The sequence below is a fragment of the Tarenaya hassleriana genome, unplaced genomic scaffold (assembly GCF_000463585.1).
Source record: "Tarenaya hassleriana unplaced genomic scaffold, ASM46358v1 Cleome7, whole genome shotgun sequence".
Taxonomy (NCBI): Eukaryota; Viridiplantae; Streptophyta; class Magnoliopsida; order Brassicales; family Cleomaceae; genus Tarenaya; species Tarenaya hassleriana.
Genome location: NW_010969548.1, coordinates 1,384,303 through 1,406,746, shown reverse-complemented (window position 1 = coordinate 1,406,746; position 22,444 = coordinate 1,384,303). Strand labels below are relative to the sequence as shown.

The following is a 22,444-nucleotide window of genomic DNA, read 5'->3' as shown; positions in this document are numbered from 1 at the left end:
TATCCCTTTGATTTCTTGTACATGTGTGTTCCTGCGTTGTTGAGAATCGGGCAGATTCCCCGTTGTAATCTGTGAGAGCGCGCGTTCGGTACGATATTTGTTGGGTTCGGTTTATTCGATTTTATAAAAACCGTGTACAAATCGATTATTATATTACATCCGGGTTGGTTCAATTCAATTTCGACTTTTATTAAGAAAAATGCATATTCTTAATAATTTTTCTGATTCTTTTGTGTTTTTATATAGTGTTGGTGCAAATTCAAGGCAAAGCAGTGGCAGTAGCGTAATATCACATGGGCCGGGGTGTTGCAGATTGGGCTGCGACGGAAGCCCTCAATACCAACAGATATACGAATACGTATGAACAGACTAGACAAGAGACTAATCATCAGGCCAAAACACGAACTTGTTCACCGCCATCTTCGACAAGATTCTCGGCCGTGACTTCTTCTGGACCGTACTCTTCGTCCTTGTTCATCACGCACCAGTCTTCGCCGCTAACAGAGCTGCGGCAGTTGGGGCAGGTGGGGTTCTTTTGGAGCCACGGACCGATGCAGTCGGGATGGAGAACGTGCTTGCACTTGGACAGACGGACAACCTTATCTTCAGGCGCATACTCTTCTAGACAGATCGGGCAGCAAGTGCAGCTGCTGGCTTCTTCATCTTCTCCCACGTCTTTGAACTGGTGGATCATCCTTGGAGTGATCTCATGAACTGGAACCGGAACAGAACGTGTCGGAGAATGATGGGTCGGGAGAGGAAGACCCATCTCGATGTCGTAGTCGGATTCCTCCGTTTGGTTGGCTCGAGGTCTGCATGGGAAGTAGTAACAGTACCAATAGCAGCATGTGTAGATCATTACGGTGGCCACTGAAGAGAGAATCCACAAATAATCCATGGCGATCGATTAGAGAGATAGAGAGACAAAAGAGAGTACGTGAAGTGATTATGTGCCCTAATCCCGTTTTAAATAGGCGCTTTTGCATGAAAGAAAAAGGAAACTATATGACTCCGATTTTCAAGGATAGATATTTCCTTTCTGTCAAAGGAAAATTATACCAGGATTATAGATTTTGTTTTTCAAAACCCTAACTATACAAATTCCTATTAAATTCCTATTTATTTCTAAATACACGATATATATATATATATAAGAATACCAGATGGCAAAAATACCTTAAAATAACAAAAAAAAAAAACAGTAAAATCAAATAAATCCCTTACCGATATAATGAATAGTATTTTGTTTGGTTAATTTTACATTGAAACGCTCATTCCAATTTAATTAACCGGGAGCTTTATCCCGTAATTTTTCCTATTTACAACAGCTACACCGGTCTAGACACAATCGTATAATACTATTATCCCCAATCACAATCATTTTATTCCGTATATTTCTACGTATTACAAGTAAACTAGGAACCGAGCCGTATCAAAAACTACGGCAAATATACATTCATCTCTCTCTCTCCCTCTATATACATCTATACACACAAACGTTTCGATTCGAGAGACCGAATCAAATTTTAAACTTTACAAAGATTCCGATAAAAATTTACAGTTCGGACCGAACACGAACCCTAAAGCTCTCTCTCACTACCAGATTGTGTGATTACCAGGCATCGAACAGCCGGAACGGAGCTCTGCAGATCGGACAAGCCAACCGATACAAACACCATGAATCTATACACCGCACGTGGAAAACGTGCTTGCATTTTACCAGAACCCTAACGATGTCGTTTCTCTTTAGATCCTCCAAGCATATCACGCACACCTCCGCCATCGCCCTCGCGCCGAACCTCTCCGACGCCGGCAGCCGGTCGCCGGATTCCTCGTCTCCGTCGGATTCCTCTGGCAACTTCGGGTACATTACGAAGCAGAGGACGAATATCGACCCGTAGAAGAGGACGATGAACACGACAAAGAGCATCGCCATCGCGATCGACTCCTTCTCCGGCACCGTCGCTGTCGCCTCCGCCGTCATCGTCGTCATCGCCGTGACGAGATTCGTCGGAGGTACGGACGCGTAATCCCCGCAGCAACTCGTTTCCATCTTTGATGAATTTGAGTAGAATTGGGTTGGTTTTTTTCTTCTGAAAATTCGATCGAATCGGATCAGATTTGTCTGGGTTTCTGGTGAAGTGATTGATCAGATTAAGGATTTTCAGTGATTTTTATACACACGGGAGAAGGCTGAGTGATCGTCTGAAGAAATGCAGAAACTGATTAACGCATTTAGTTTTTGTTGAGCGGGAGGGATTAAATGAATAGTTAATAGTTAATTAATTATTTCTGTTAAAGGATGCTACACAGCTGAGCTTAAGCACGTGTTCAGAGCGTAAGTAATTCTTAAATAAACAAAACGAACTGAAATTTAAATTAAGCGTATGCGCTGTTTTCTTCACTTGGTTAATTTGGATATTCCGTATTCGATAATGATCCCCAAAAATACAGTCATTGTTTTTTCGATTATTTAAAATAAATATTTTGGGTTAAATGAAACAAATCAGCAATGTGGGGGCGAATCTGCTAAAAGGAAAATAATTAAAGGCGGTCTACAAAAAGGAAAATAATTCAAGGCGGCGTCTATATTTCAATTTCACATTAAAGAAATTAAAATACGAGAAAAAGTTGGGGTATCGGGTCTCTCTCTCTTTTTTGGTAAACAATCGGGTCTCTCTCTCTCGGATCAGAGGAGAGATTCGGCAAGAGTTTCACCACAAGAGATTCAGCAAGAGCTCCTCGCTTAGGGTTCTTCCATCAGATCTGGTAAACTTTTCTTCCGCTTCTTTCTATTTGATTCTTCGGAAGCAGTCTTAGTTGGTTTTTGATTATTTTGGATTGAAATTCCCTACCTTTCTGTTTAGTCGTTATCGTGAATTCGAGGGATTAGTTTGAGGTGATTCTGGTTCGGTAGGATCTTTTACTTCTCTTCGGATTGTGACATTTTAGGGTTTCGCTTACAGGTTATCGAACAACAGAAAAGGGTTAAATTTTAGGGTTTCGAGAAGATGCCGGCGACTGCAGGAAGGGTTCGTATGCCCGCTAACAATCGGGTGCATAGTAGTGCAGCTTTGCAGACCCACGGTATATGGCAGAGTGCTATCGGATATGATCCATACGCTCCCACCAACAAAGATGAGTCGAAGAGCACTGAGCAGAAATCCGCAGATCCTGAGAATGCATATGCGAGCTTCCAGGGTCTTTTGGCGCTTGCCCGTATTACCGGGTCAAACAATGATGAGGCTCGTGGTGCTTGCAAGAAGTGTGGCCGTGTTGGGCACTTGACGTTTCAGTGTAGGAACTTTCTTAGTGTTAAGGAGGATAAAGAGAAAGATCCTGCAGCGATTGATGCTGCTGTTATGTCAGGTTTGGAGAAAATCAAGAGCAGTGTTGGTAAGGGTGGGGCGATGAAGGCAGACGAGAGTAGTGAAGAGGAGGAGGATGAGAGCGAGAGTTCTGATTCTGATGTTGATTCGGAGATTGAGAAAATTATCGCGGATAGGTACGGGAAGAAGGGGAGTAGCAAGAAGAAATCATCATTGAGGAAAAAGGAGAGGGATTCTGATTCATCGGATGAATCAGATTCCGATTCAGGAGATAGGAAGAGAAGGCAGAGGTCAAAGAAGAGGAGATCTCACAAGAGGAGGAGTGCTAGTGATTCAGACGATGGGAATGAGAATAGAAGCAAGAGAAGGAAGGAGAGGAGAAGAAGAAAGAGGGATGATGAAGAGTCTTCGGAGGAAGAGGAGGAGAGAAGGCGCCACAGGAGAAAAAGTAGGAAGGAGAAGAGGCGAAGGAGAAGCCGCCGTAACTATTCAGATGAATCTGATTCAGAGGACAGTGGTGATCGGCGCCAAAAGCGGAGGAGCAAGGTGGCAGCTTCTTCTGATTCTGATGCCAATGTCTCTGGTGGCGACGACCCACGCTCTGGAAGGGGTTCTTCTAAGAGGTCTGAGAAGAAGAGCAGGAAGCGCCATCACAGAGATGATGAGTAGAGAGAGCTTTGTGAAGTAAGTCCCTGTCATTTGTATCGTTTCCCCGTTTAAAAAACTTAAGCCCATTCTGTCGTGCGGAGTGATGTGTTTGCTGAATTTGAGCTATCTGGGTTCGACCCTTTTGGTGATATGTACTGGAATCTTTGTTGCTATATGCAGTGGGTGATTTTAAATTAAATCTGAGAGTAAGGGTATTGTATCTATGCTCAGTGGGTTCTGTGGGTTTTCAGTGTTCACGTTTTTCCCTGTTTTCTTGGAGGAAAGCATTCGAGAATAGTATAAATTCCTCTGGTTATGCAGCCTCCATCACTTCACTTTTGATTCTCTGCTCAATCAACTGCGGACTGCTGTGTATTTTCCTTGTTTTGAATTCGGAATAATGCATAAAGAAATAGGTTTTTGTGTGTTTTGTTGTCTTCAATGTATCAAGAAATCATTTTTGTCGGTGAAATTTGATATTTCCCGGATCAAAGTGTTGATTCTAACTAATCTGGTCTCTAAAAGCCACGTTTCTTTCTCTGTTGTTTGTTGTTAAGCGGAGTGAAATTAATTGGTAACACGTATGAACCCAAGTCGCAAGGTGATCGAAAAGTCAAATACAGGGGATACTTATCTAAAGTTTATAAAGTAGAGGGGTCTAAGAGAAAAGAAAATGTAACGATTAAGACGAAGACAAAGGAGAGCACAGTGAAAGAGATGGCTGAAGAAGCGGCAACCGTTGCCGGGACGATCACGGGATGTGACCTCCAATGTCGCCTTCCCTTTCGCCATTTTAGGGTCATTTACGTCATTTTACACTCACATCTTTCCCATCGACAAAGTCTCACTTCGATCACTCGACAAAAAAAGCGAGAAAGTACCAGCCAAGGAAAATGCCGACGAGCAGTTTCGCAGGATCCCTGAAAACGCCGAAGGTGAACGTCTCAATCGACATGGGAAATCCTCTTCTCAACCTCTCTGTCGATGGCTTCCTCAAGATCGGAGCTGTAATAAATCTCCGGAAATCTGCGTCTTTTCTCTGGTTTTGTCTTCTTTTAGTGTCAATATCTCTGTTTATACGAAGCCGTCTTTTTGGGGTTTGATGATTCTGGTTCAGGTTGGAGCCACGAGAGCTCTCGCGGAAGATGCTTACCATGTCGTCAAGAAGGGTACTCAAAACTCTCTACTTTATACAACATAGACAAAGTATATACACAGTGTTTGTGTTTGGTCTCTGTTCTTAAACTCGGGTTTCGGACACAAAATATGAATCTGGTTTTGTTTCTCTCACTTGATTCGATGGCTTCTGGTTCGGAGTGATATGAGATCGTGTAGAAATGGTGCTGCTGCATTGGCTACAAGTATATAACCAAGTGAACGATGAGTTCTTTTACGTTCCTGCCGAATTCTTTTATCAGATAGTTCAGTTCATTACTTTTGACTCTGTGGTTTCTTTCGTCGTAGGGAGTATTTCCCGGAACAATGTGGAGCATGCGGTGAGTAATGTGTTTTAGTTCATTGAACATTAAGGATTCGTCACTTGCTGTTCCTCTAATGTTGTCGTAAAACCATTGTTGCAGTTTAAAAATATGTGCAAAGAAGGAGCATATTGGGGTAATAACTTCATCTTCAATTAGTCAAAAATGTGTTTTTTAGTTTACAATAATCAAAAGTAAAACAAGTTGTGAAGTCATACATTCCAACAACTTATGATCAGGAAGCATAGCTGGGGTTTACATGGGAACCGAGTATGGAGTCGAATGCATCCGCGGCACCAGAGACTGGGTATAAACCTTTGGATTCAATCCCGATGTCTCGAAACATCAGCTCCATGAATCTTTATGCCCGGGTAATACTTGAGTTAGCTTCCTCTACTCTGGGAACTAAATTCTTTCCTGTCAATGTTTCAGAAGAACGCCATGATAGCTGGGGCACTGACAGGAGCTATTGTCACTGCAGCAAGCAACAAAGGCAAAGACAAGGTCGTGGTGAATGCTATTACAGGAGGCGCTCTTGCAACAGCTTCTCAGTTCCTTCACTACCACTTCTGATGCATTCAATGCTCCGTTCTCGGTGTTATACTGCGGATTACTCTTTCTTTGCCAAGACCATGTCTGACAAAATGCCTCAAGTTTGGGGTATATCTAATATTTGTAGATGTGGTGGATTATGTTTTTCCAATAATACTGTAACTGAAACAGGATAAGCTGCAGTTAGGGTTGATGTACACACAACTCTCTTCTTACAATCTATGATTAGCTCTGAACAAGATTTCGGTTTGAACCGTGGCTCATGGGCAGAAGAATCCATCAAAACCAGAATAACAGTTTCACCACCGAGAGGCCATGATATGCACAAATTGAGTAAAATGACCAATACCCGAGTCAGGTTTTAAACTGCTCAAGAAGTTTCAATAAGCTGTATGTCTCAGCATCAGGCCGAGCTCCCCCAAGTACCATTCTCTTCAAAAGATTAGGATCATACCTCTTGGCCTTCACATAAGCCTTTATCAGAGCGTTATAAACAAACGCATACCTATTGTACTTTGCATTGTTCAGCTCTTCAAACAACTTCTCGGTGTTATCCACATCTCCCTTCTCCGCAAAACACTCAATGATCGATAGTGTTGTCTCTAGCCACGGAGTAGAGTTTCTGACCCTTTTGCTCGTCGTGAGGTTTGAACACATTTCTAGTGTCTTCAGTGCTTCCATCATCAAATTGGCTTTAGCACAGCCCAGAGCTAGATGCCTAAATGTTATGGAGTTAGGCTTCAATCCGTTTCCCATTATTTCCCGAAATACACCAGATGCTTTGTCAATCAGACCATGCTTGCAGTAAACTGCCAGTAGAGAATTGAATTGCTCAGTTTCCATGAGCCCTTTTGAGTTCTTCATTTCTAACCAGAGTTCTTCAGCTCTATGAAGATTCCCCACTCGGCCAAATGCTTCTGTTGCCAGCAAGTAACTCTTGGGCCTGACCTTCGGGAGTTCTTTTACGATGGTCCATGTTCTTTCGAGCTCTCTCTCTTTTCCCAAATGCCCATACAAGATGATCAATACATCCAAGGTTGACCAATTATTCCCCACCATAGATTTCTCGACTGCCTCAGTGTAAGCTTCAGCAACAGTATACAATCTTGCAACAGCATGTGCCATGGCCAAGACACAGTAACACACCTCATTTGGTTCAACTTGAGCTTTCTTCATATCATTGAAAGCCTTTACCAACCCGTCGATGTTATGTTGATTAGCCTCGAGCTTCATCAAGATGTTATATGTGGAGACATGAGGAGTTACCTTGTCGGCCTTCATCTGCATGAGGATTTTCGGGATGAGCTTTCTCCGGCCAGGGCTGGAGTTGAGAATTATAAGTCGGTTGAAGATCAGATAAGATATCCGATAACCCAATTCCCTCATTTTCTTCATATACTCGAGGGAAAGCCTTATGACGCTTTTGTCTAAGCAAGCAATTACAAGGTTGTTGTAAAGCAACTCGTTCTGGAACTCTATGGGAACGCGGCAAAAGAGCTTTTCACCTTGCGAGATGCCATGGAGCTTGATTGTGAATTCCAGCAAGTAAGAGTATTCTAGTTCGTTTAGCCGGTACGGTCTTTCCCTGATTATCCATTCCATCACCTTAACCAAACAACAACAAATAAGCTCAAACTCAAGCAGTGGTCTCGATTCGGTTATATAGAAACTGGAACACAACAAATACAGCAAATAATGAAAGCCTCCTACTAACTACCTTAAAAGTTTGTCTGCTGCTTTGATAAGCAAAGGCAAAGTCACATTGATCAACCGATCTACCCATGACAGTTACGAGCAATGAGATTTACAATCCGTTTGTCGAGCAAAGTTCTTCAAACAATGAAATCATTAGAAATGTGACACATCGGATTATCGGAACCAGGATAAAGCTAATCAAGAATGACGGATGAACGGTGGTAAATTAGTGCAGGACAAATCCAAGTGGACAAAGCCGGCAAATCTCAAGCAGAGCACAAGTGAGCAATACATAAACCACAAATGCCTCATCTATGGTAAGAATCGAGCACACAAAGATGAAGAGAGAAAGCAAGCGAGAATTTCAACCTCAAGGGCTCGTTTGTTCATCTCGAGCTTCCTCAATCGATTAATGGCGTGAAAAACATCTCCGCGATGAACTGGAAACCCTTCCATCATCCAGTTCTGGAACGCAGACCCAACGGGTACGCCTCTCGGGAGCTTCTCGATTCTCAGGGATAGACATTTGATGGGCGCTTCTTCACTTTCCGACCCACAGTTCGTCTCCTCCGGAGATCTTCTCGGAGGTGTTTGGCTACTGAGAAAGTTGGAGCCTTGGAGCCCAATTTGATTGACCCAATTTTGGGATGTCACGCAAAGCGTTCGACGTATCGCCTGAACGAGAGGAGATCGCTGCCCCCACACTGCCATGGCAGTAGCTCTCATTCTTTTCTAAAAGCAAATAGGTCGAAGAGTTTGATGGGCCTTATTTTGCTTCGTTTGTTTTAGAGAAAACCATGGAGTTTACTTTTATTTGACATTAAATCCCTTAATTTTATAAATTATCATAAATAACCTTGTTTCACCATGATCATTGATATGGTGTGGAACGAGCGTAACTCAAAGATATTCAAGTAGAAGTCGAAGCCGTTACAGGTTATGCGTGCCAAATTGGATCGCACAATTCGAACGTTATTGTTGTCACAACAGCTACAGAACGTCCTAAGACTCCTAACAACAAAGAACTTTGTTGAGTTATATTGTTCCATTAATCATTTTGCCCGTACTAGTACGGGAGTCCACTGCTTTTTGTAATTGTTTCCTTTTGTACACAAACTGATGTAGGTTTTAACAGTTTAATACAATCACATTTAACAAAAAAAAAACCTTTTGTTTCACCATGATCATGTTTAAGGCTGGGGTCAAGGACAGCGATCTCGACACAACCGACAGAGACGATTCCGATACCACCAATCCTGTACACATCCTGGAAATGGGAGACGGATGGGCTTGTCTAATGGGCTCTTGGGCTCGTTGATCTGGTCAAGAGCCTCGAAAAAGGTCGAACTGTTGGTTTTTCATTCAACAATGAATCAATATCATTGAACTATACATGATCAATATTATTAAAACCAAATAAAAATAGATATGTTCAAACCAATCTATATAGTTAAGCACGTTGAATTTAACAATTTTATTGTCATAAACCATAACGTCAAGTGAAGGTAAAATTTTATAAATATTCATCCATTAATATTTCAAAAATAACAATAAGATGTATCAAAATTTACCTTTGGTAATACTTCAATACATACGTAGAATAGATAAAATATATTTGAATGAATATCATAATATTACCAGTTAAATAAATATGTCATCTTTGGACATACATATTTATTAACCAAAATATTATATCGTCTTAATATTATTAATCATATGTATTGATCCATCTTTGAATGATGTAATAGCAATATGATAAATAATTATAATTGTTTAATTATTTATTTATTTTATGTCAATATATTTACATCATTTCAAAATGAAAACATACATATAATTTGAATATTTAATTTTAATTTAGATTAGGTCACTTTGGTGACCAGCAAGTTTAAAATATGTAAAACAAATCAAAATATTTTAATTTTCATGTATCCACATAGTTAATTTTATAAAGTATATAAATTATTATTCATATAAATTACTATATGGTATATTAATATGTAATATATATATACTTATACGGAGATACAAAATAATAATAATAATACATATTGATATGTATTATAAAAAACATAAAAATTATTAATATTAATCTATCATTATAAATTGATTAATTTATTCAAAATTATTATTAATAAGTGAATAGATTTTATAAAATGCACGTAATTTTATATGCATTTTGACATGTTCAAGACACATATATATATTATTATTATCATATAACAATTAAATATATTCATATATATATATACACACTTTCTTTAGATTGAGGAAATCCAAATCCAAATATAGTATCTTTTCATTACACATCTAAAGAATAATATTACAAACAATCAGACAAAATGACATGTGTATATTATATATATATTAAAAAAAATTGGCATTGAGATTGAATGTAGCTATGAACAAACGCAAACCAACTCATCCAAAATTTCATAAAAAATCAGATCTTCAAGCTCAAGTGCCAACCATTCAGCCTCGGCTTGAACCTTCATCCACCCATCAGCTTTTCCAAGATCTCTCCCGACAAGATCGTCCAAAGAGCAATCTCTCTTGTCGTCAGCCCGCATGCCGGAGAGGCTCCACTGAACTCTCCCCCACACTTTTTCCAGAAGATGCTTCCCCGTTGGCGTGGAATAGACGTGGCGTGAGAAGGAAAAGGCTCGAGGGAAATATGTGTGTGATTGGTTGTGAGTCTCGAGGATCGCCTCGTTAACCAGATGGAAGAGAAGCTCGTCGTCTTCTTCACGTGTGCATGGCTCGAGCTTGCAGAGGAGTGATGGGTTCAGTGGTTGATCCTCTGAATGCCATTGTCCTTCGAGGAAGCCTGAGAGCTCTAACACGTTCTTCACGTAGCGTAAGTAGGTGTCTTCCTCCTCTTCTTCTTGTTCATCTTCATGGTTGAAATTCTTGAGTTCTGCAAAGAGCTCTTCTTGATCGTTCTGGAAATTGGATTTGCTCTGCGACCCCAGCCAAGAACCGTGTGCATTGGTCCGGAAGTCACTGGAATTTGGATCTGAACCTGAAGGAGATTCAGAAAGCATCCATGGAATTGAGATTTCCTCATCTGTATCACTGGAAACGACATACTTTTGCATAAAGCTATATGGTCTAGAAGATGATTGAAGTTAATTTGATTACCTTTTGAAAGCAAAGTTTCTGACTTTCTCGCAGCATTTTCAGAGGAACCGGAACCGGGAACTGAATCAGGGTCTTGTCCCTCTGTTTCTCTGTCGGGAATTTCTGGGATGACCTCTCTATGATCTTCGTGGCTTCTTTCTTTTTCCTCTTCCCCATTTTCTTTTGCTTCTGCGCCAAGGAATTCACTTGCTGTGGGAATTGCTTCAGCACTCTCTTCACTTGATATTGGTCTCTCAAGAAAATCTTTGGTATCACTACTTTCCGTTTCGTGTACCGCGTTCTTCTGAGATGCAGAACGTTTTGTTCCAAAGCTGGATTTCCCAGTTTCCGGATTAGAAGAAGCAGTACTGTCGTGGGACAACTCTGTCAGGAATGAACCAAGAGACTCGAGGCTGGACAATGACGAAATCCTTCTAAAGAACCTCGGTTTATCGCTTCTTGAAGCGCTCTTATTCTCTTCATTCAAAAGCTTCAAGCTCTTAGAATGCAACCCAGCTTCTCTTCTGGAACTCTGCTCCATTAGCTGAGAGTAACGCTCTAAAGAATCATTGAGAGAGATTGCTCGTCTCACGGGACGATATTCCTCTCTCCCGACATCACCCTTTTCGTGTCTGCGAGCCGGTGGAAGCTTCCTTTTGTTTTTCTTGTCCTTAATCACGCTCTTGAGCCAGTTCTTGACACCTCTAAAGCCATTCTTCACTGCATGGCTGAATCCATGATCATCGGATCTCCCGGATGAGTAAGAAGAAGGAGAGATTGGGTTTTGTTCCTTAGGACTGATGCTGACACCGAATCTTGGAACGTACAGTGTCAGAACTGAACTCTCTTCTTTTGGAGCACGCCAATGCTCTTTCTTCTTGTGCTCAAGTGTAGTAGTAGGCCTAAGGCTCGAAGCACGGGAAGAACCCGGGAGAGGAAACGAACCCGACTTTGTCAAATTTCTAGGACTCTGCTTGATCTGGAACTGCTTCCCAAGACCCGAATCTCGATTTTTCAGGATCTTGACAAATATCTCCTTGTTCTCCAAGATCTCGATGATATCCACATAGTCCTGAACATGCTGCTTCTGTTGTAAATCTTTACCTGTCTTGTTATTCAACTTTGTAAGCCTATTAGGCCTCCCTGCAGCCTCAATCCGCTTCGGATCGTCCATCGGGGGATTCAGAAACCGTTGCTTTTCATCGAACTCTCGAACCAAAGAATGTGTTCTCGGGGTCCCCCAGCCTATCAGACAACCAAATTGATCATGAAACAAATTCAGACGCTGGTTTTTACAGACAACTGGGTAGCAGCAAGAAAGCAAGGAACAGGGAACAGAGAGATGGCCTTACAGACAGGACGGTGGTGTTTCCGACAGTGCTTAGTTCTCCAGTGATGGTAGTCGAACACATGAAGCATTCCAGCCAACCAGCCCTGTTTATGGTCATATTTCCCTGATCCAGGGCTCGATTCCTCGTTCTTCAAACGCTTCCCCATGTCTGAAGTTTCAAAATCACCAGGCTGGTCCTGGATTCATAAGGAAGACAAATTCTCAGTATGAATCCATTGATGGTGTACAATACAGCAGTGATATACCAACATCATATTTTTTTCTTCTGGGTCAGAGTCCAAGTTCGAAAAGTTTTCACCTTTGATGATGAATCAAATCATTAAAATCAGACAATAGAGTCTTTGTGGAGATTCATGAAAACCCAGAAACTTGGAAGAATAAAAAAACCGTAACAGTTCATCGAGCGAAAGCTCTGGAAGCTAACCTGATGGAGAAGAAGGTACTCCGCAATAAAATAAAATAAAAAACTGATGCAAAAACCAATAAATACCTAATGAATCACCGGTTACTGTTGAATTACGTACAACCCGAAGAACACGAGAGGAAAAAAAACTGAAAAGAGATTTTTTTTTATAAAAAAAAAAAACAGAAGCTGTATGAAACAGGGAGAAGATCTAGAACTAGAAGACCAAGACGAAGAAGAAAGAGACCAAAGCGATTTCTTCTTTCCAGTTGTGGGTTTACTTTACCCGCCAAATCTTACTAGGTCCACGGGTGGAAAAGATGCCAAATGTCTGCATATGATATACACACACATATATGCGCATGTATATGTACATGTATGTATCAATAAACTACGTGTATCACATGTATCCATAGGCTAGCATGATGGATTACAGATGAGCATCCATTGACATGGCCCATGGCACTTTCTTTTACAGCTGAATATGATAATTTCCTTATTTTTTTCACATAAAATGTGCTCCTGTAAAAATAATTTAATTGATGTCCTCTCGGCATTTTGTTTGTAATTTAACAACATTAAAAGACACTGTCAATAATCACTGTTTGAAAGTTTGAAAAAAAAAATGTACAGTCTTTCATTTGAATTATATATGAAATAAATATCTTTGAAATTGTAAGCTACTTCTAAGCAATTTATAACACGTGATTAAATTCTATTAAAAAAATGTTTTTATTTTGTATATTCGGATGGTAAAACAAATAGGATTGGTGGCGGTTGACTGGTTGTTAAAGTCTCTTGCTTTGTTACATTAAAGGACCAATATACACATTTCAACAATGAATATATTTAGAAGCATTTATTTATTTTAATCGAATTATATTTTACAAAATATGAAAATCTTTTACTAAATTAAATTATGTAAAAATTTATTAGATATATATATATATATATATCATCCCATTTAATCAGACATACTACCGTCCACCCGTATATGCTTCCGTGAATCTATTGCAATTACATGCGCAAACTCAAAGCATACTATTTTTGTATTTTGTTGAATCATTCTATCAGCTTTTACGCATGCACCTTGAATTATTATTATTATTGTTATTATTATTATTATTGTTGTTGTTGTTGTTATTATTATTAGTGTGTGTATTAAAATTTATAAAACTCAAATGGCTAATAAAAAAATGTAAGAAAAAGGCAATGGAATAATGACAGGTCAAAAGAGGTGCTTATTCTAATGGTTGCCTTGCCCTCTACGGTACACGAATACATCATTTTTTTTATGTGGCATGGCATGTATGTATATATATATATATATATATATATATGTATGGCTGCGTATATGTTTGATTTGGTTGTGAGTCATTGTAAGCCAAGATTATTGACCTGGAAAATTAAACCTTAAGTCTTGCTTGCTTGTTTGACCCAAACAGACGAGAACCTATAGAGTACAAAAAAAAAAGAAAAGAGAGAGACAGGATTACAGATACGAATGCAGTTTTTTCCTGCCGAATTTCAATTTTGATATTACACGATATTTTCAAAAAAATAAATAATATTTTAAATATATCTTTGTTGGCGAATATTTGTGTTTTAGTTTTTAAAACAATAAAGAAATAGAAAGACAGGCATTACCACCTTCTGATAAATACGACCCAACAGATCGTGGACGAGTGGTCAAGTTTGGGATAGAAGGTAACTCCACCTAGTGTTCGATTCCTGACAGGTGGGAAGGGAGGTAATTTCTGGGTTTATATGATCCATATACAAAGACTGCTCCTGGACCGGAGATTTACCTAGTCAGTGCGCCCGAAGGATAGCAGCTAGAGGTCCTCCGTTATAAAAAAAAAAAAAACTTCTGATGAATACGGAAGATAATTCTATATGGGCAATATATAAAATTTGTTAGTGTACATGAACAAATATTTTCAATATGAGGAGGATGGATACTTTAAATTTCTTAATCGGCCGAAGCAAAAGAAAAATTATTTTTTTCATGATTGGATCCACCGTTTGGGCCAATTATACGGCTCACAAAACGGCCCATTAGAAGAGCCCAATCACAAGTTACCATCGGCTCTAAATCGCGTTACCGTTTGAATAACAATTCAACGGTTCATCTTATTTCACCAAATTGTAGTGGGCCTTGTTTGGGCCCAACAAATGTGATGGGCCTCTTGTCACTTTAGAAAATAAGCCCATTATGCGTCCATCTATTGTTATACCCCAAAAAAAAAAGCCTCCACATAACCATTCCCATTATTATTCGCGCTTTCAATTCTAACGCATCTTGTTATTTTGTGTTTGTGTATGTATATGTATATGTATATGTGTGTATGTGTCTATATATGGATATGTGTGTGTGTGTGTGTGTTTTTACTGTTAGTAGTGGAGGATATGGTGGTGGAGGTGGTGATGGGTTCATCATGAAAATGACAATGGTGACTGCAACCAAATTCCTTCGGATTGTGTTTGTTTAATGGGTAGCATAATCTCCCCTCTATGTAATCATCTGCTTACACTTCACATACATACATACATACATACATACATACATACATACATACATACATACATACATACATACATACATACATACATACATACATACATACATACATACATACATACATACATACATACATACATAACTATGCATTATTGCCAGCAAAACGCGTGGAAGGAGCCACCAAATAATAAAATGACACAAAAGACTCACTAAACTTATAATACGACGGACAAAACCCCACCATTAGAAGCCACTAATCCAAAATTATGCACACATTATATTTAATTATAAACTAATTCATATCCCAACTTCATAAAAGTCAAGGTTTTAGAGCGGTATCGTTATTTTACTCGTTTTCTTTCCTTGATTTATTTCAAAGTCAACACGCCACATCTTTTATGTATTTTGTTATAATTCTTTGTACATGCGTATACATATGATACATCACAAAATAAACCAATACAATTAATATTACATTTGCTTTTGTTTTTCTAACAAATATTTTGTAAAGATTCCAAAATTTTTGTCTTAAAATACGATGGATATAAATCTAACAAGGAATGGAGCAAATATAATAAAGTAGCACATGAAGGTGGGTAAGAGACGAGAGGGTGGGTTGGTTCTCCACTTGCAATATTTTGAATGATTAATGGGGTTCGAATTATTAATTAGCAGTAAAACAAATGATGATTAAAGTTGAAATCAACAATTAACCATATTTAATTGTTTTGGCTAATCGCAACCTTAAACCTAATTATCCTTTCATTCTCGTCATTAAATAAATGCAACTGCACAAGGGGTCGTTCCGTCTCCACTTTCTCCTCTTCTTATTCACAGGCCTCATGATAAACGCCTTTGACCGTCTCTTAAACTTGCCCCCCTGACTTACCACGTGTCCCTTTTTTCCTTCCTTCTTAATGTCACCATATTACAGTTGTCGAATATGATTATACACCGTATCAATTTAATTATGAGCTTAACCATTTTTCATTAGACACTACATGTTTATTCGGATATCAAATATTAATTCAGCTTAAATTTTGTGTGTGAATTAATTCTCAATCCAATTTATGCGCCTAGTACCATCTCATACCAAACATAAATACGCTAAATGATTTGACTTTACATTAATCTCTCATATATTCCTTTGGTTGACCCAACTATCTAATAATGCATTTGCGCGTCACGCAAAAAAGAAGAGTTTTAGTTTATAAATATTTCCATTCTACAAGTAACAGATCGGATATAATTTATCTCGCAAGTTGCAACGTCCAAACATTGATATATATATACATATATTATATATATGCTATAAATTGTAAGTACAATTACGTGGTTTCGGGGTCTATTCCTAAGAAATGATAAACAAAAGAGGAAAGAGGGAAACCAAGTCAAACGATCTGGTTCTGCTTGCGTGATTACGAATTGTAATTATCACAACCACCCCCAACCATAGTAAATAAATATACCACCAGCTCAACAAATTCGAAATACACACAAAACTATCCATATATATGTGTGTATATATATATATAGGTGCAAAATAAATAAAAAAACAAAAACAAAAAACAAACTCCATATTTATGACGTAAGAGAGAGGAACACTAACCTGCGGGCGAGGGGAATCATGAGAGTTGACGAGACTTCACAGAAACCAAAGGGACACTGTTAAATTGCCACGTGGCAGTCTCTCAGCCTATCTCGGACCTTGCACGAGATCCGACGGTGAGGATGGCACAACTTCCCAAATTGTATTTATTATTATAATTTATTTATAAAAAAAAGGGTTGAAACTGTGGCTCTTTGACTTTTGAGAGATTAAGAGGAGGAGCCAGTCTTAAACACCCCTAAGATCCTTCGTTATCTTATTTGAATATCCTAATTTTCAGACATAAGTTTCCAGTTTTGTCCGTTTGACGTTTTACTTTCGGAAGGGAGCTATAGTAGTACCTCACGCGCCAGATCCCGCGCGTATAAACTCCATCAACCTCCCTACTGTGTTGGAGTCGTGGCCAATTATTACATCAAAAATCGTACCATTAATCCATTATATATGTTTCATCTATTGTCTATTTGCAGTAACCATTTATAAAATTATAAACATAAAGACATCGAATCAAATTTGATGTTTTTGAATAAGATATGTAGTATAATATTTTCTTCTAAAAATCGATTGGCCAGGTAAAGAAGCAGGACAACGAAAGAGCGTGCGATGCACGTGCATATGTTAGAGAGTGAGAGTTTGTGTTGTGAACAAGAAGCATTTAAAAAAACCCGTTGAAGTTAAAACTTTAACCCCTAGTCAACGCCCCCTCACTAACGTAGAACAAAGATGATGGAAATTTTTTAAGAAAAGGAATAATTATTAGAGAGAAAAAACACATCTTCATCATCTTCCATATCAGACTTTTATTTTTCTTTTCAGATTTATTATAAAAAACGGAATAATATCTCCTCCTATTTGTTTTTTCTTATATTCCTTTCCCTTATAATTTCCACTCAAGAAAAATCATTTTTTCCGCGCACAAAAGTCAACTCTCTCTCATCTTCTTTTTCGTCCTCGTCTCTCTGTTCTGCATCTCTGCCATGGATGAACATCCTCTGGTTCAGTCTCAGCTTGAATTTCCCCAAGAACGTTGATTTCTCCATCTGGATCTTTTAGACATCTGTGAAAAGGATTGAACTTTTTGCCTGACAAGGATTGAATTTCTTCATGGGTAACGGTGTCGGAAAGCTGAGTGTATGTTTCACCGGGGGACAACCCCGCCGGAAAAAGGACATGTCGGTTCTGGTGCCGGATCCTCTCGACGAAGGCTTGGGTCACTCCTTCTGCTACGTTCGACCCGACCCGACCAGGCTTTCCTCTTCGAAAGTTCACTCCGAGGAAGAGACAACGACGTTCCGTACAATCTCCGGCGCCTCCGTCAGCGCCAACGCGGCGACTCCGCTCTCCACTTCCCTCTACGACCCGTACGGACACATGGACCGCGCCGCGGCGTTCGAGAGCACGACGTCGTTTTCGTCCATCCCCCTGCAACCGATCCCGAGAAGCATGATGAGTTCGGGCCCAATAGTCCCGGGTTCAGGTCCGATCGAGAGAGGTTTCCTTTCGGGTCCGATCGAGAGGAATTTCATGTCGGGTCCGTTAGATCGGGTCGGGTTATTCTCCGGCCCGCTTGAAAAATCCGGCTCCGATCAGTTCCAACGAAGCTTCTCCCATGGAGGTGTAGCTTTCCAGGTTGGGTCTAGGAAAGGGTCGTTGATTCGAGTGCTTCGGCGTGCAATATCGAAGACGATAGCTCGAGGACAAAACTCGATCGTCGCTCCGATCAAAGGAGTGATATCGGTCAAAGAAACCGACTGGATTATCGGGTCGGATAAAAACCGAATCCACCAAACCCAGCAGCACAACGAGAATCTCACCGTCAATAGCTTGAACTTTAGCAGCGATGGAAGCTTAGACGACGACGTTTCGTTGCAAAGCCAGAACCTTCAGTGGGCTCAGGGGAAAGCCGGCGAGGATCGAGTTCACGTCGTCGTGTCGGAGGAGCATGGATGGCTTTTTGTCGGGATCTACGACGGGTTCAACGGGCCAGATGCGCCGGATTATCTACTCTCGCATCTGTATCCGGCCGTTCATCGGGAGCTGAAGGGTTTGTTATGGGACGATCCGAAGATCGACCCTAAAGCTCCGGAGTTTCCTCCTGAGATCGATTCGGAGAGAACTTGTGGAGACGAATCGTGTTCGAACTGCGTTGATCAGGACAATAATCCTTGTCCGAGCGGGTGCACTGATTCGGGAACTGGCAAATCGGGGAAGAAATCGAAGAACAATGATCGGACATCGAGGAAATTGGAGGAGAATCAGCGACGGTGGAGGTGCGAGTGGGACAGAGAGAGGCTCGACCTCGACCGTCTACTGAAGGAGCAGATGAATCGGAGTAGTGGGTCGCAGCGATCGCCGGCGACAAACCATTCGGATGTTCTCAAAGCTCTGTCACGAGCTCTGAGGAAGACGGAAGAAGCGTACTTGGAGATTGCAGACAAGATGCTCGATGAAAATCCCGAACTAGCTTTGATGGGTTCCTGTGTTCTGGTGATGCTGATGAAAGGTGAAGATGTTTACGTGATGAATGTTGGTGATAGTAGAGCTGTCTTAGGGCAGAAAGCCGAGCCAGATTACTGGTTATGGAAGATAAAGCAGGACTTGGAACGGATCAACGAAGAAACCATGAACGATTGTGACGGGGAACGATCCAGTTTGGTCCCAAATTTATCAGCTTTGCAACTCACAGTTGATCACAGCACAAGCGTAGATGAGGTAAAACTATGCATCTGAACGAAAACACAAGTTGAAAAATATGCAAAATATCCAACTGAACTGACAGAATCCGCTGTCGTTTTTGTTCTTGTGGTGATTTAGGAAGTGAAGAGAATCAAGAACGAGCACCCGGACGATGCTTACGCTGTGTCGAATGAACGAGTGAAAGGCAGCTTGAAGGTCACAAGAGCTTTCGGTGCCGGATTCCTCAAGCAGGTATGAACATTAAAGGTTACGAGTGTGGAATCTACATGAGGTAGTACTAAGATCAATCTCGTCGGTTTCGTTCTAATCAATCCCGGGCACTGTTTTTTTTCGCAGCCTAAATGGAACAATGCACTTCTTGAGATGTTTCGGATAGATTACATCGGGAAATCTCCCTACATCAACTGCTTGCCGTCTCTATACCACCACAGATTAGGCCCTAAAGACCGGTTTCTGATACTATCATCAGATGGCCTCTACCAATACTTCACGAACGAAGAAGCCATCTCAGAAGTTGAGCTCTTCATCACTTTACAACCGGAAGGAGACCCGGCTCAACACCTCGTCGAGGAACTTCTCTTCCGTGCCGCCAAGAAAGCGGGTATGCGTTAATCGAAGACTGTTGCTGCATTCTTTATTCATCAAGGAATTCCGGGTTCTGATCAAAATGTTCATTGTGTGTTCTTGATGATGTTTTTTTTGCAGGTATGGATTTCCATGAATTGCTGGAGATACCTCAAGGGGAGCGGAGACGGTACCACGACGATGTTTCCATAATAGTGATTTCTTTAGAAGGAAGAATGTGGAAATCTTGTGTATAAAAAAACCGGAGTGTTTGGTCTCTGAGTTGAGGCCGGATCGATAACATCTGATGTCATTTTTTCAGTTCGAGTTTCAGGGTCGATAGCTCGAGCTCTCATCGACCCTGAAACCCTAAAAAAGGGCTCAGAGAGATGTGCTTCAGCTCGGATCGATCATGTATTATGCTGTTAATAAAACACCAAAGAAAAGTTTTGCCTCTCTTCGACGAGTCTCGAAAGCGATTCAAAGCTCTGTAACCGAACAGAAGAACTGAAAATGTTGTTCCATGTTTTACACTTCAGATCATCGGATTTGGTGAAGCCTTTACAGAACCATAATCAGTTCGGTTGGGAGTTGCAGCTGCTAACTGTAATGGAATCAGAGGAAGTAAATGTAAGAGTTTGAAGGTTAGGGGGAAGTGGTTGGGTTGGTAGCATCAGTTATGAAGCTGTCAATTCTTTCCTTCAGTACTTTTGTACGCACATTCTTTTGATTCAAGAACTGAATTTTATGGCACGACCCTCCCTCCATTCGAATGCAACCCATCATTCATGGCCTCTGATCATGGATCATGGATTATCACCCGAAAGCAAAGCTCTGTGAACGTACGTTTTCGACGCATCAAACCAAAGCCTAAGATTTACATAATGGTTGTTGATCATTTAGACAACCCCTTTTCACAGATTCAGGTGAAATCTTTACCCGAGTTCGGTTGAGAATCGATGATGATAATTCATCGATTTACCTGAAAGACAGGCCATTCAATAACCGCCCTATAATCCGAAAAAAAAGATGCTAACTTCCCCGAGGCCACGGCTTTTCACACTTTCCCAACCAATCCAACCAGCGACATTCCCACGGGAAGTCGTAAGATACTGAAAAGCTTCGTGTTTTGATACCTCAGCCTCTGTTCTTGCTTCATTGAACAGACCATAGAGGCAATGCCCACAGCTTCCTTTGTTGACAAACCATATCTCACAACAGTTTACATCCACAAGGACAATAATCCTAAAACCACCGAGAAAAGCATGTGTGCATATACACACATATGCAAGTACTCAACCCGTATGTATGCATACAATATTCAACGCTTAGTCAGCTTCACTTACAATAAGGTCACACGTGATTCAGACAACACTCATTCCTCAAACTAGTTGCAGAAGACAAGAGTAATGCATAGAAAGACAATGTTAATCACCTTGGCCCCCTCGAGTAAATATCCAAGAGAAGAAACTCATCTTTTTTTCCCTTCCTTCCCTTCTGTTTGCATTTTACCAATTCACTGTTAGCTTGACTTTCCCAAACTGCAGGAACAAACATCAGTTCTCAGATTCTAAGAACTCGTTCTCTGCAGACAAAAGAGATGACCTTTTTTTCTTTTCTTTTGTGCGTCTCTCTGTCTTAGTGATCCATTGGCTACAACCAGAGCACAGAATTTCAACGATTTGAATCGAAGCTCATCGACGATCTGTTCAAAGAAATTTCAACAAAGACATCCAAATCACAACCTCAACCCTCAACGTAACATACAATCAGCAAATCGTCCAGAAAGCAACAAATAAACTTCCTCACTAAAATATAGAAATCCAGGGTTTTGGCGTAACTTGCTTATATAACATGTTTGCGTACGGAGAGAGAGGGGGCGAAGAACAGAGACGTGCGTACACAAAGTTGGGATCAGATGAGAAAGTTGGTCAATGTGAAGCAAAACAGATTTCGCAGCCAGCGAATTGCTTGAGCCTCCAATTGGAGCAAGCTCGGAGCTTTGTCGGCGCTCTTTCCGACAAGTACGTACACTTCGTCTGATTTGTTTCCCCGGAGGGCGTCTACCTCCGCCGTCTCCGGCGAGATTAGCCTCGACGGAGACGACAACACACGAAGCCGGTCCCGGGTCGGGTAGAGATCGGGCGGGTGCTCGGGCTGTAGAAGCTCCATTGTCGGGGACAATTTCAGGGTCGAATCCAAATGATGCAGAATAAATCAAATTTCGAATCATTTTTTTTTACGTTGTGGAAAATTCCTTTAGAATTTAGAAACGTGTTGGAAGTTTGACTTTTGTGTTGACTCGGTGAGTCTGAATCCTAACCGGGAAAAAAAAACCACAAATCAATAAAGGCCGTGTAGTATTCAAATATAGAACAAGCGACCGATGCAGAAACAAAATATTTACATATATAGCTTTCGATTTTAGTAACATATCCAATTTAATGGGAATGTGATTTTTGGAAATATCTAACACC

The 22,444-nt window shown here is 40.5% G+C and overlaps 7 protein-coding genes and 1 long non-coding RNA gene across 12 annotated transcripts; 3 read left to right on the top strand and 5 right to left on the bottom strand.

Annotated features, from left to right (window-relative positions):
• Nucleotides 1–388: 388 nt before the first annotated feature.
• On the bottom strand, nt 389–859 carry LOC104801524 (RING-H2 finger protein ATL16-like). Its single transcript, XM_010524834.1, has one exon. It carries the CDS (start codon nt 857–859, stop codon nt 389–391), a length of 471 nt encoding a protein of 156 aa, XP_010523136.1.
• A 753-nt stretch (nt 860–1,612) lies between these two features.
• On the bottom strand, nt 1,613–2,053 carry LOC104801523 (RING-H2 finger protein ATL64). The gene has a single exon (XM_010524833.1). It carries the CDS (start codon nt 2,051–2,053, stop codon nt 1,613–1,615), a length of 441 nt encoding a protein of 146 aa, XP_010523135.1.
• A 564-nt stretch (nt 2,054–2,617) lies between these two features.
• Nucleotides 2,618–4,304, top strand: LOC104800662 (CAX-interacting protein 4). Its single transcript, XM_010523539.1, has 2 exons — nt 2,618–2,769; nt 2,967–4,304. Exon 2 carries the CDS (start codon nt 3,012–3,014, stop codon nt 3,996–3,998), a length of 987 nt encoding a protein of 328 aa, XP_010521841.1. The 5' UTR covers nt 2,618–2,769; nt 2,967–3,011; the 3' UTR covers nt 3,999–4,304.
• Nucleotides 4,305–4,794: 490 nt separating this feature from the next.
• Nucleotides 4,795–6,248, top strand: LOC104800661 (outer envelope pore protein 16, chloroplastic). Its single transcript, XM_010523538.2, has 6 exons — nt 4,795–4,984; nt 5,095–5,146; nt 5,442–5,473; nt 5,558–5,591; nt 5,695–5,762; nt 5,888–6,248. The coding sequence occupies exons 1-6, from the start codon at nt 4,871–4,873 to the stop codon at nt 6,026–6,028; spliced, it is 441 nt and encodes a 146-aa protein (XP_010521840.1). The 5' UTR covers nt 4,795–4,870; the 3' UTR covers nt 6,029–6,248.
• Nucleotides 6,249–6,346: 98 nt separating this feature from the next.
• Nucleotides 6,347–8,462, bottom strand: LOC104800659 (pentatricopeptide repeat-containing protein At1g07590, mitochondrial). 2 transcript variants are annotated; one of them, XM_010523536.2, is made up of 2 exons: nt 8,072–8,462; nt 6,347–7,612 (listed from the first exon to the last, which is right to left on the bottom strand). In XM_010523536.2, exons 1-2 carry the CDS (start codon nt 8,426–8,428, stop codon nt 6,362–6,364), a joined length of 1,608 nt encoding a protein of 535 aa, XP_010521838.1. In that variant the 5' UTR covers nt 8,429–8,462; the 3' UTR covers nt 6,347–6,361. The 2 variants fall into 2 exon arrangements, with proteins under 2 accessions (XP_010521838.1, XP_010521839.1); XM_010523537.2 differs by having other exon boundaries at nt 7,725–8,165.
• Nucleotides 8,463–9,981: 1,519 nt separating this feature from the next.
• Nucleotides 9,982–12,896, bottom strand: LOC104800658 (protein TRM32). Of its 3 annotated transcripts, none has more exons than XM_010523534.1 (4): nt 12,824–12,896; nt 12,175–12,349; nt 10,844–12,067; nt 9,982–10,724 (listed from the first exon to the last, which is right to left on the bottom strand). In XM_010523534.1, the coding sequence occupies exons 2-4, from the start codon at nt 12,317–12,319 to the stop codon at nt 10,102–10,104; spliced, it is 1,992 nt and encodes a 663-aa protein (XP_010521836.1). In that variant the 5' UTR covers nt 12,320–12,349; nt 12,824–12,896; the 3' UTR covers nt 9,982–10,101. The 3 variants fall into 3 exon arrangements, with proteins under 3 accessions (XP_010521836.1, XP_010521835.1, XP_010521837.1); XM_010523533.1 differs by lacking the exon at nt 12,824–12,896 and adding an exon at nt 12,664–12,813; XM_010523535.1 differs by lacking the exon at nt 12,824–12,896 and adding an exon at nt 12,598–12,610.
• Nucleotides 12,897–17,591: 4,695 nt separating this feature from the next.
• On the top strand, nt 17,592–20,427 carry LOC104800657 (probable protein phosphatase 2C 23). Its single transcript, XM_010523532.2, has 4 exons — nt 17,592–19,418; nt 19,521–19,634; nt 19,740–20,004; nt 20,109–20,427. Exons 1-4 carry the CDS (start codon nt 17,811–17,813, stop codon nt 20,222–20,224), a joined length of 2,103 nt encoding a protein of 700 aa, XP_010521834.1. The 5' UTR covers nt 17,592–17,810; the 3' UTR covers nt 20,225–20,427.
• A 780-nt stretch (nt 20,428–21,207) lies between these two features.
• LOC104800656 lies at nt 21,208–22,280 on the bottom strand. Of its 2 annotated transcripts, none has more exons than XR_769792.1 (2): nt 21,809–22,280; nt 21,208–21,672 (listed from the first exon to the last, which is right to left on the bottom strand). It is a non-coding gene; the product is annotated as an uncharacterized LOC104800656 (long non-coding RNA). The 2 variants fall into 2 exon arrangements; XR_769791.1 differs by having other exon boundaries at nt 21,870–22,280.
• Between the last annotated feature and the right edge of the window lie 164 nt (nt 22,281–22,444).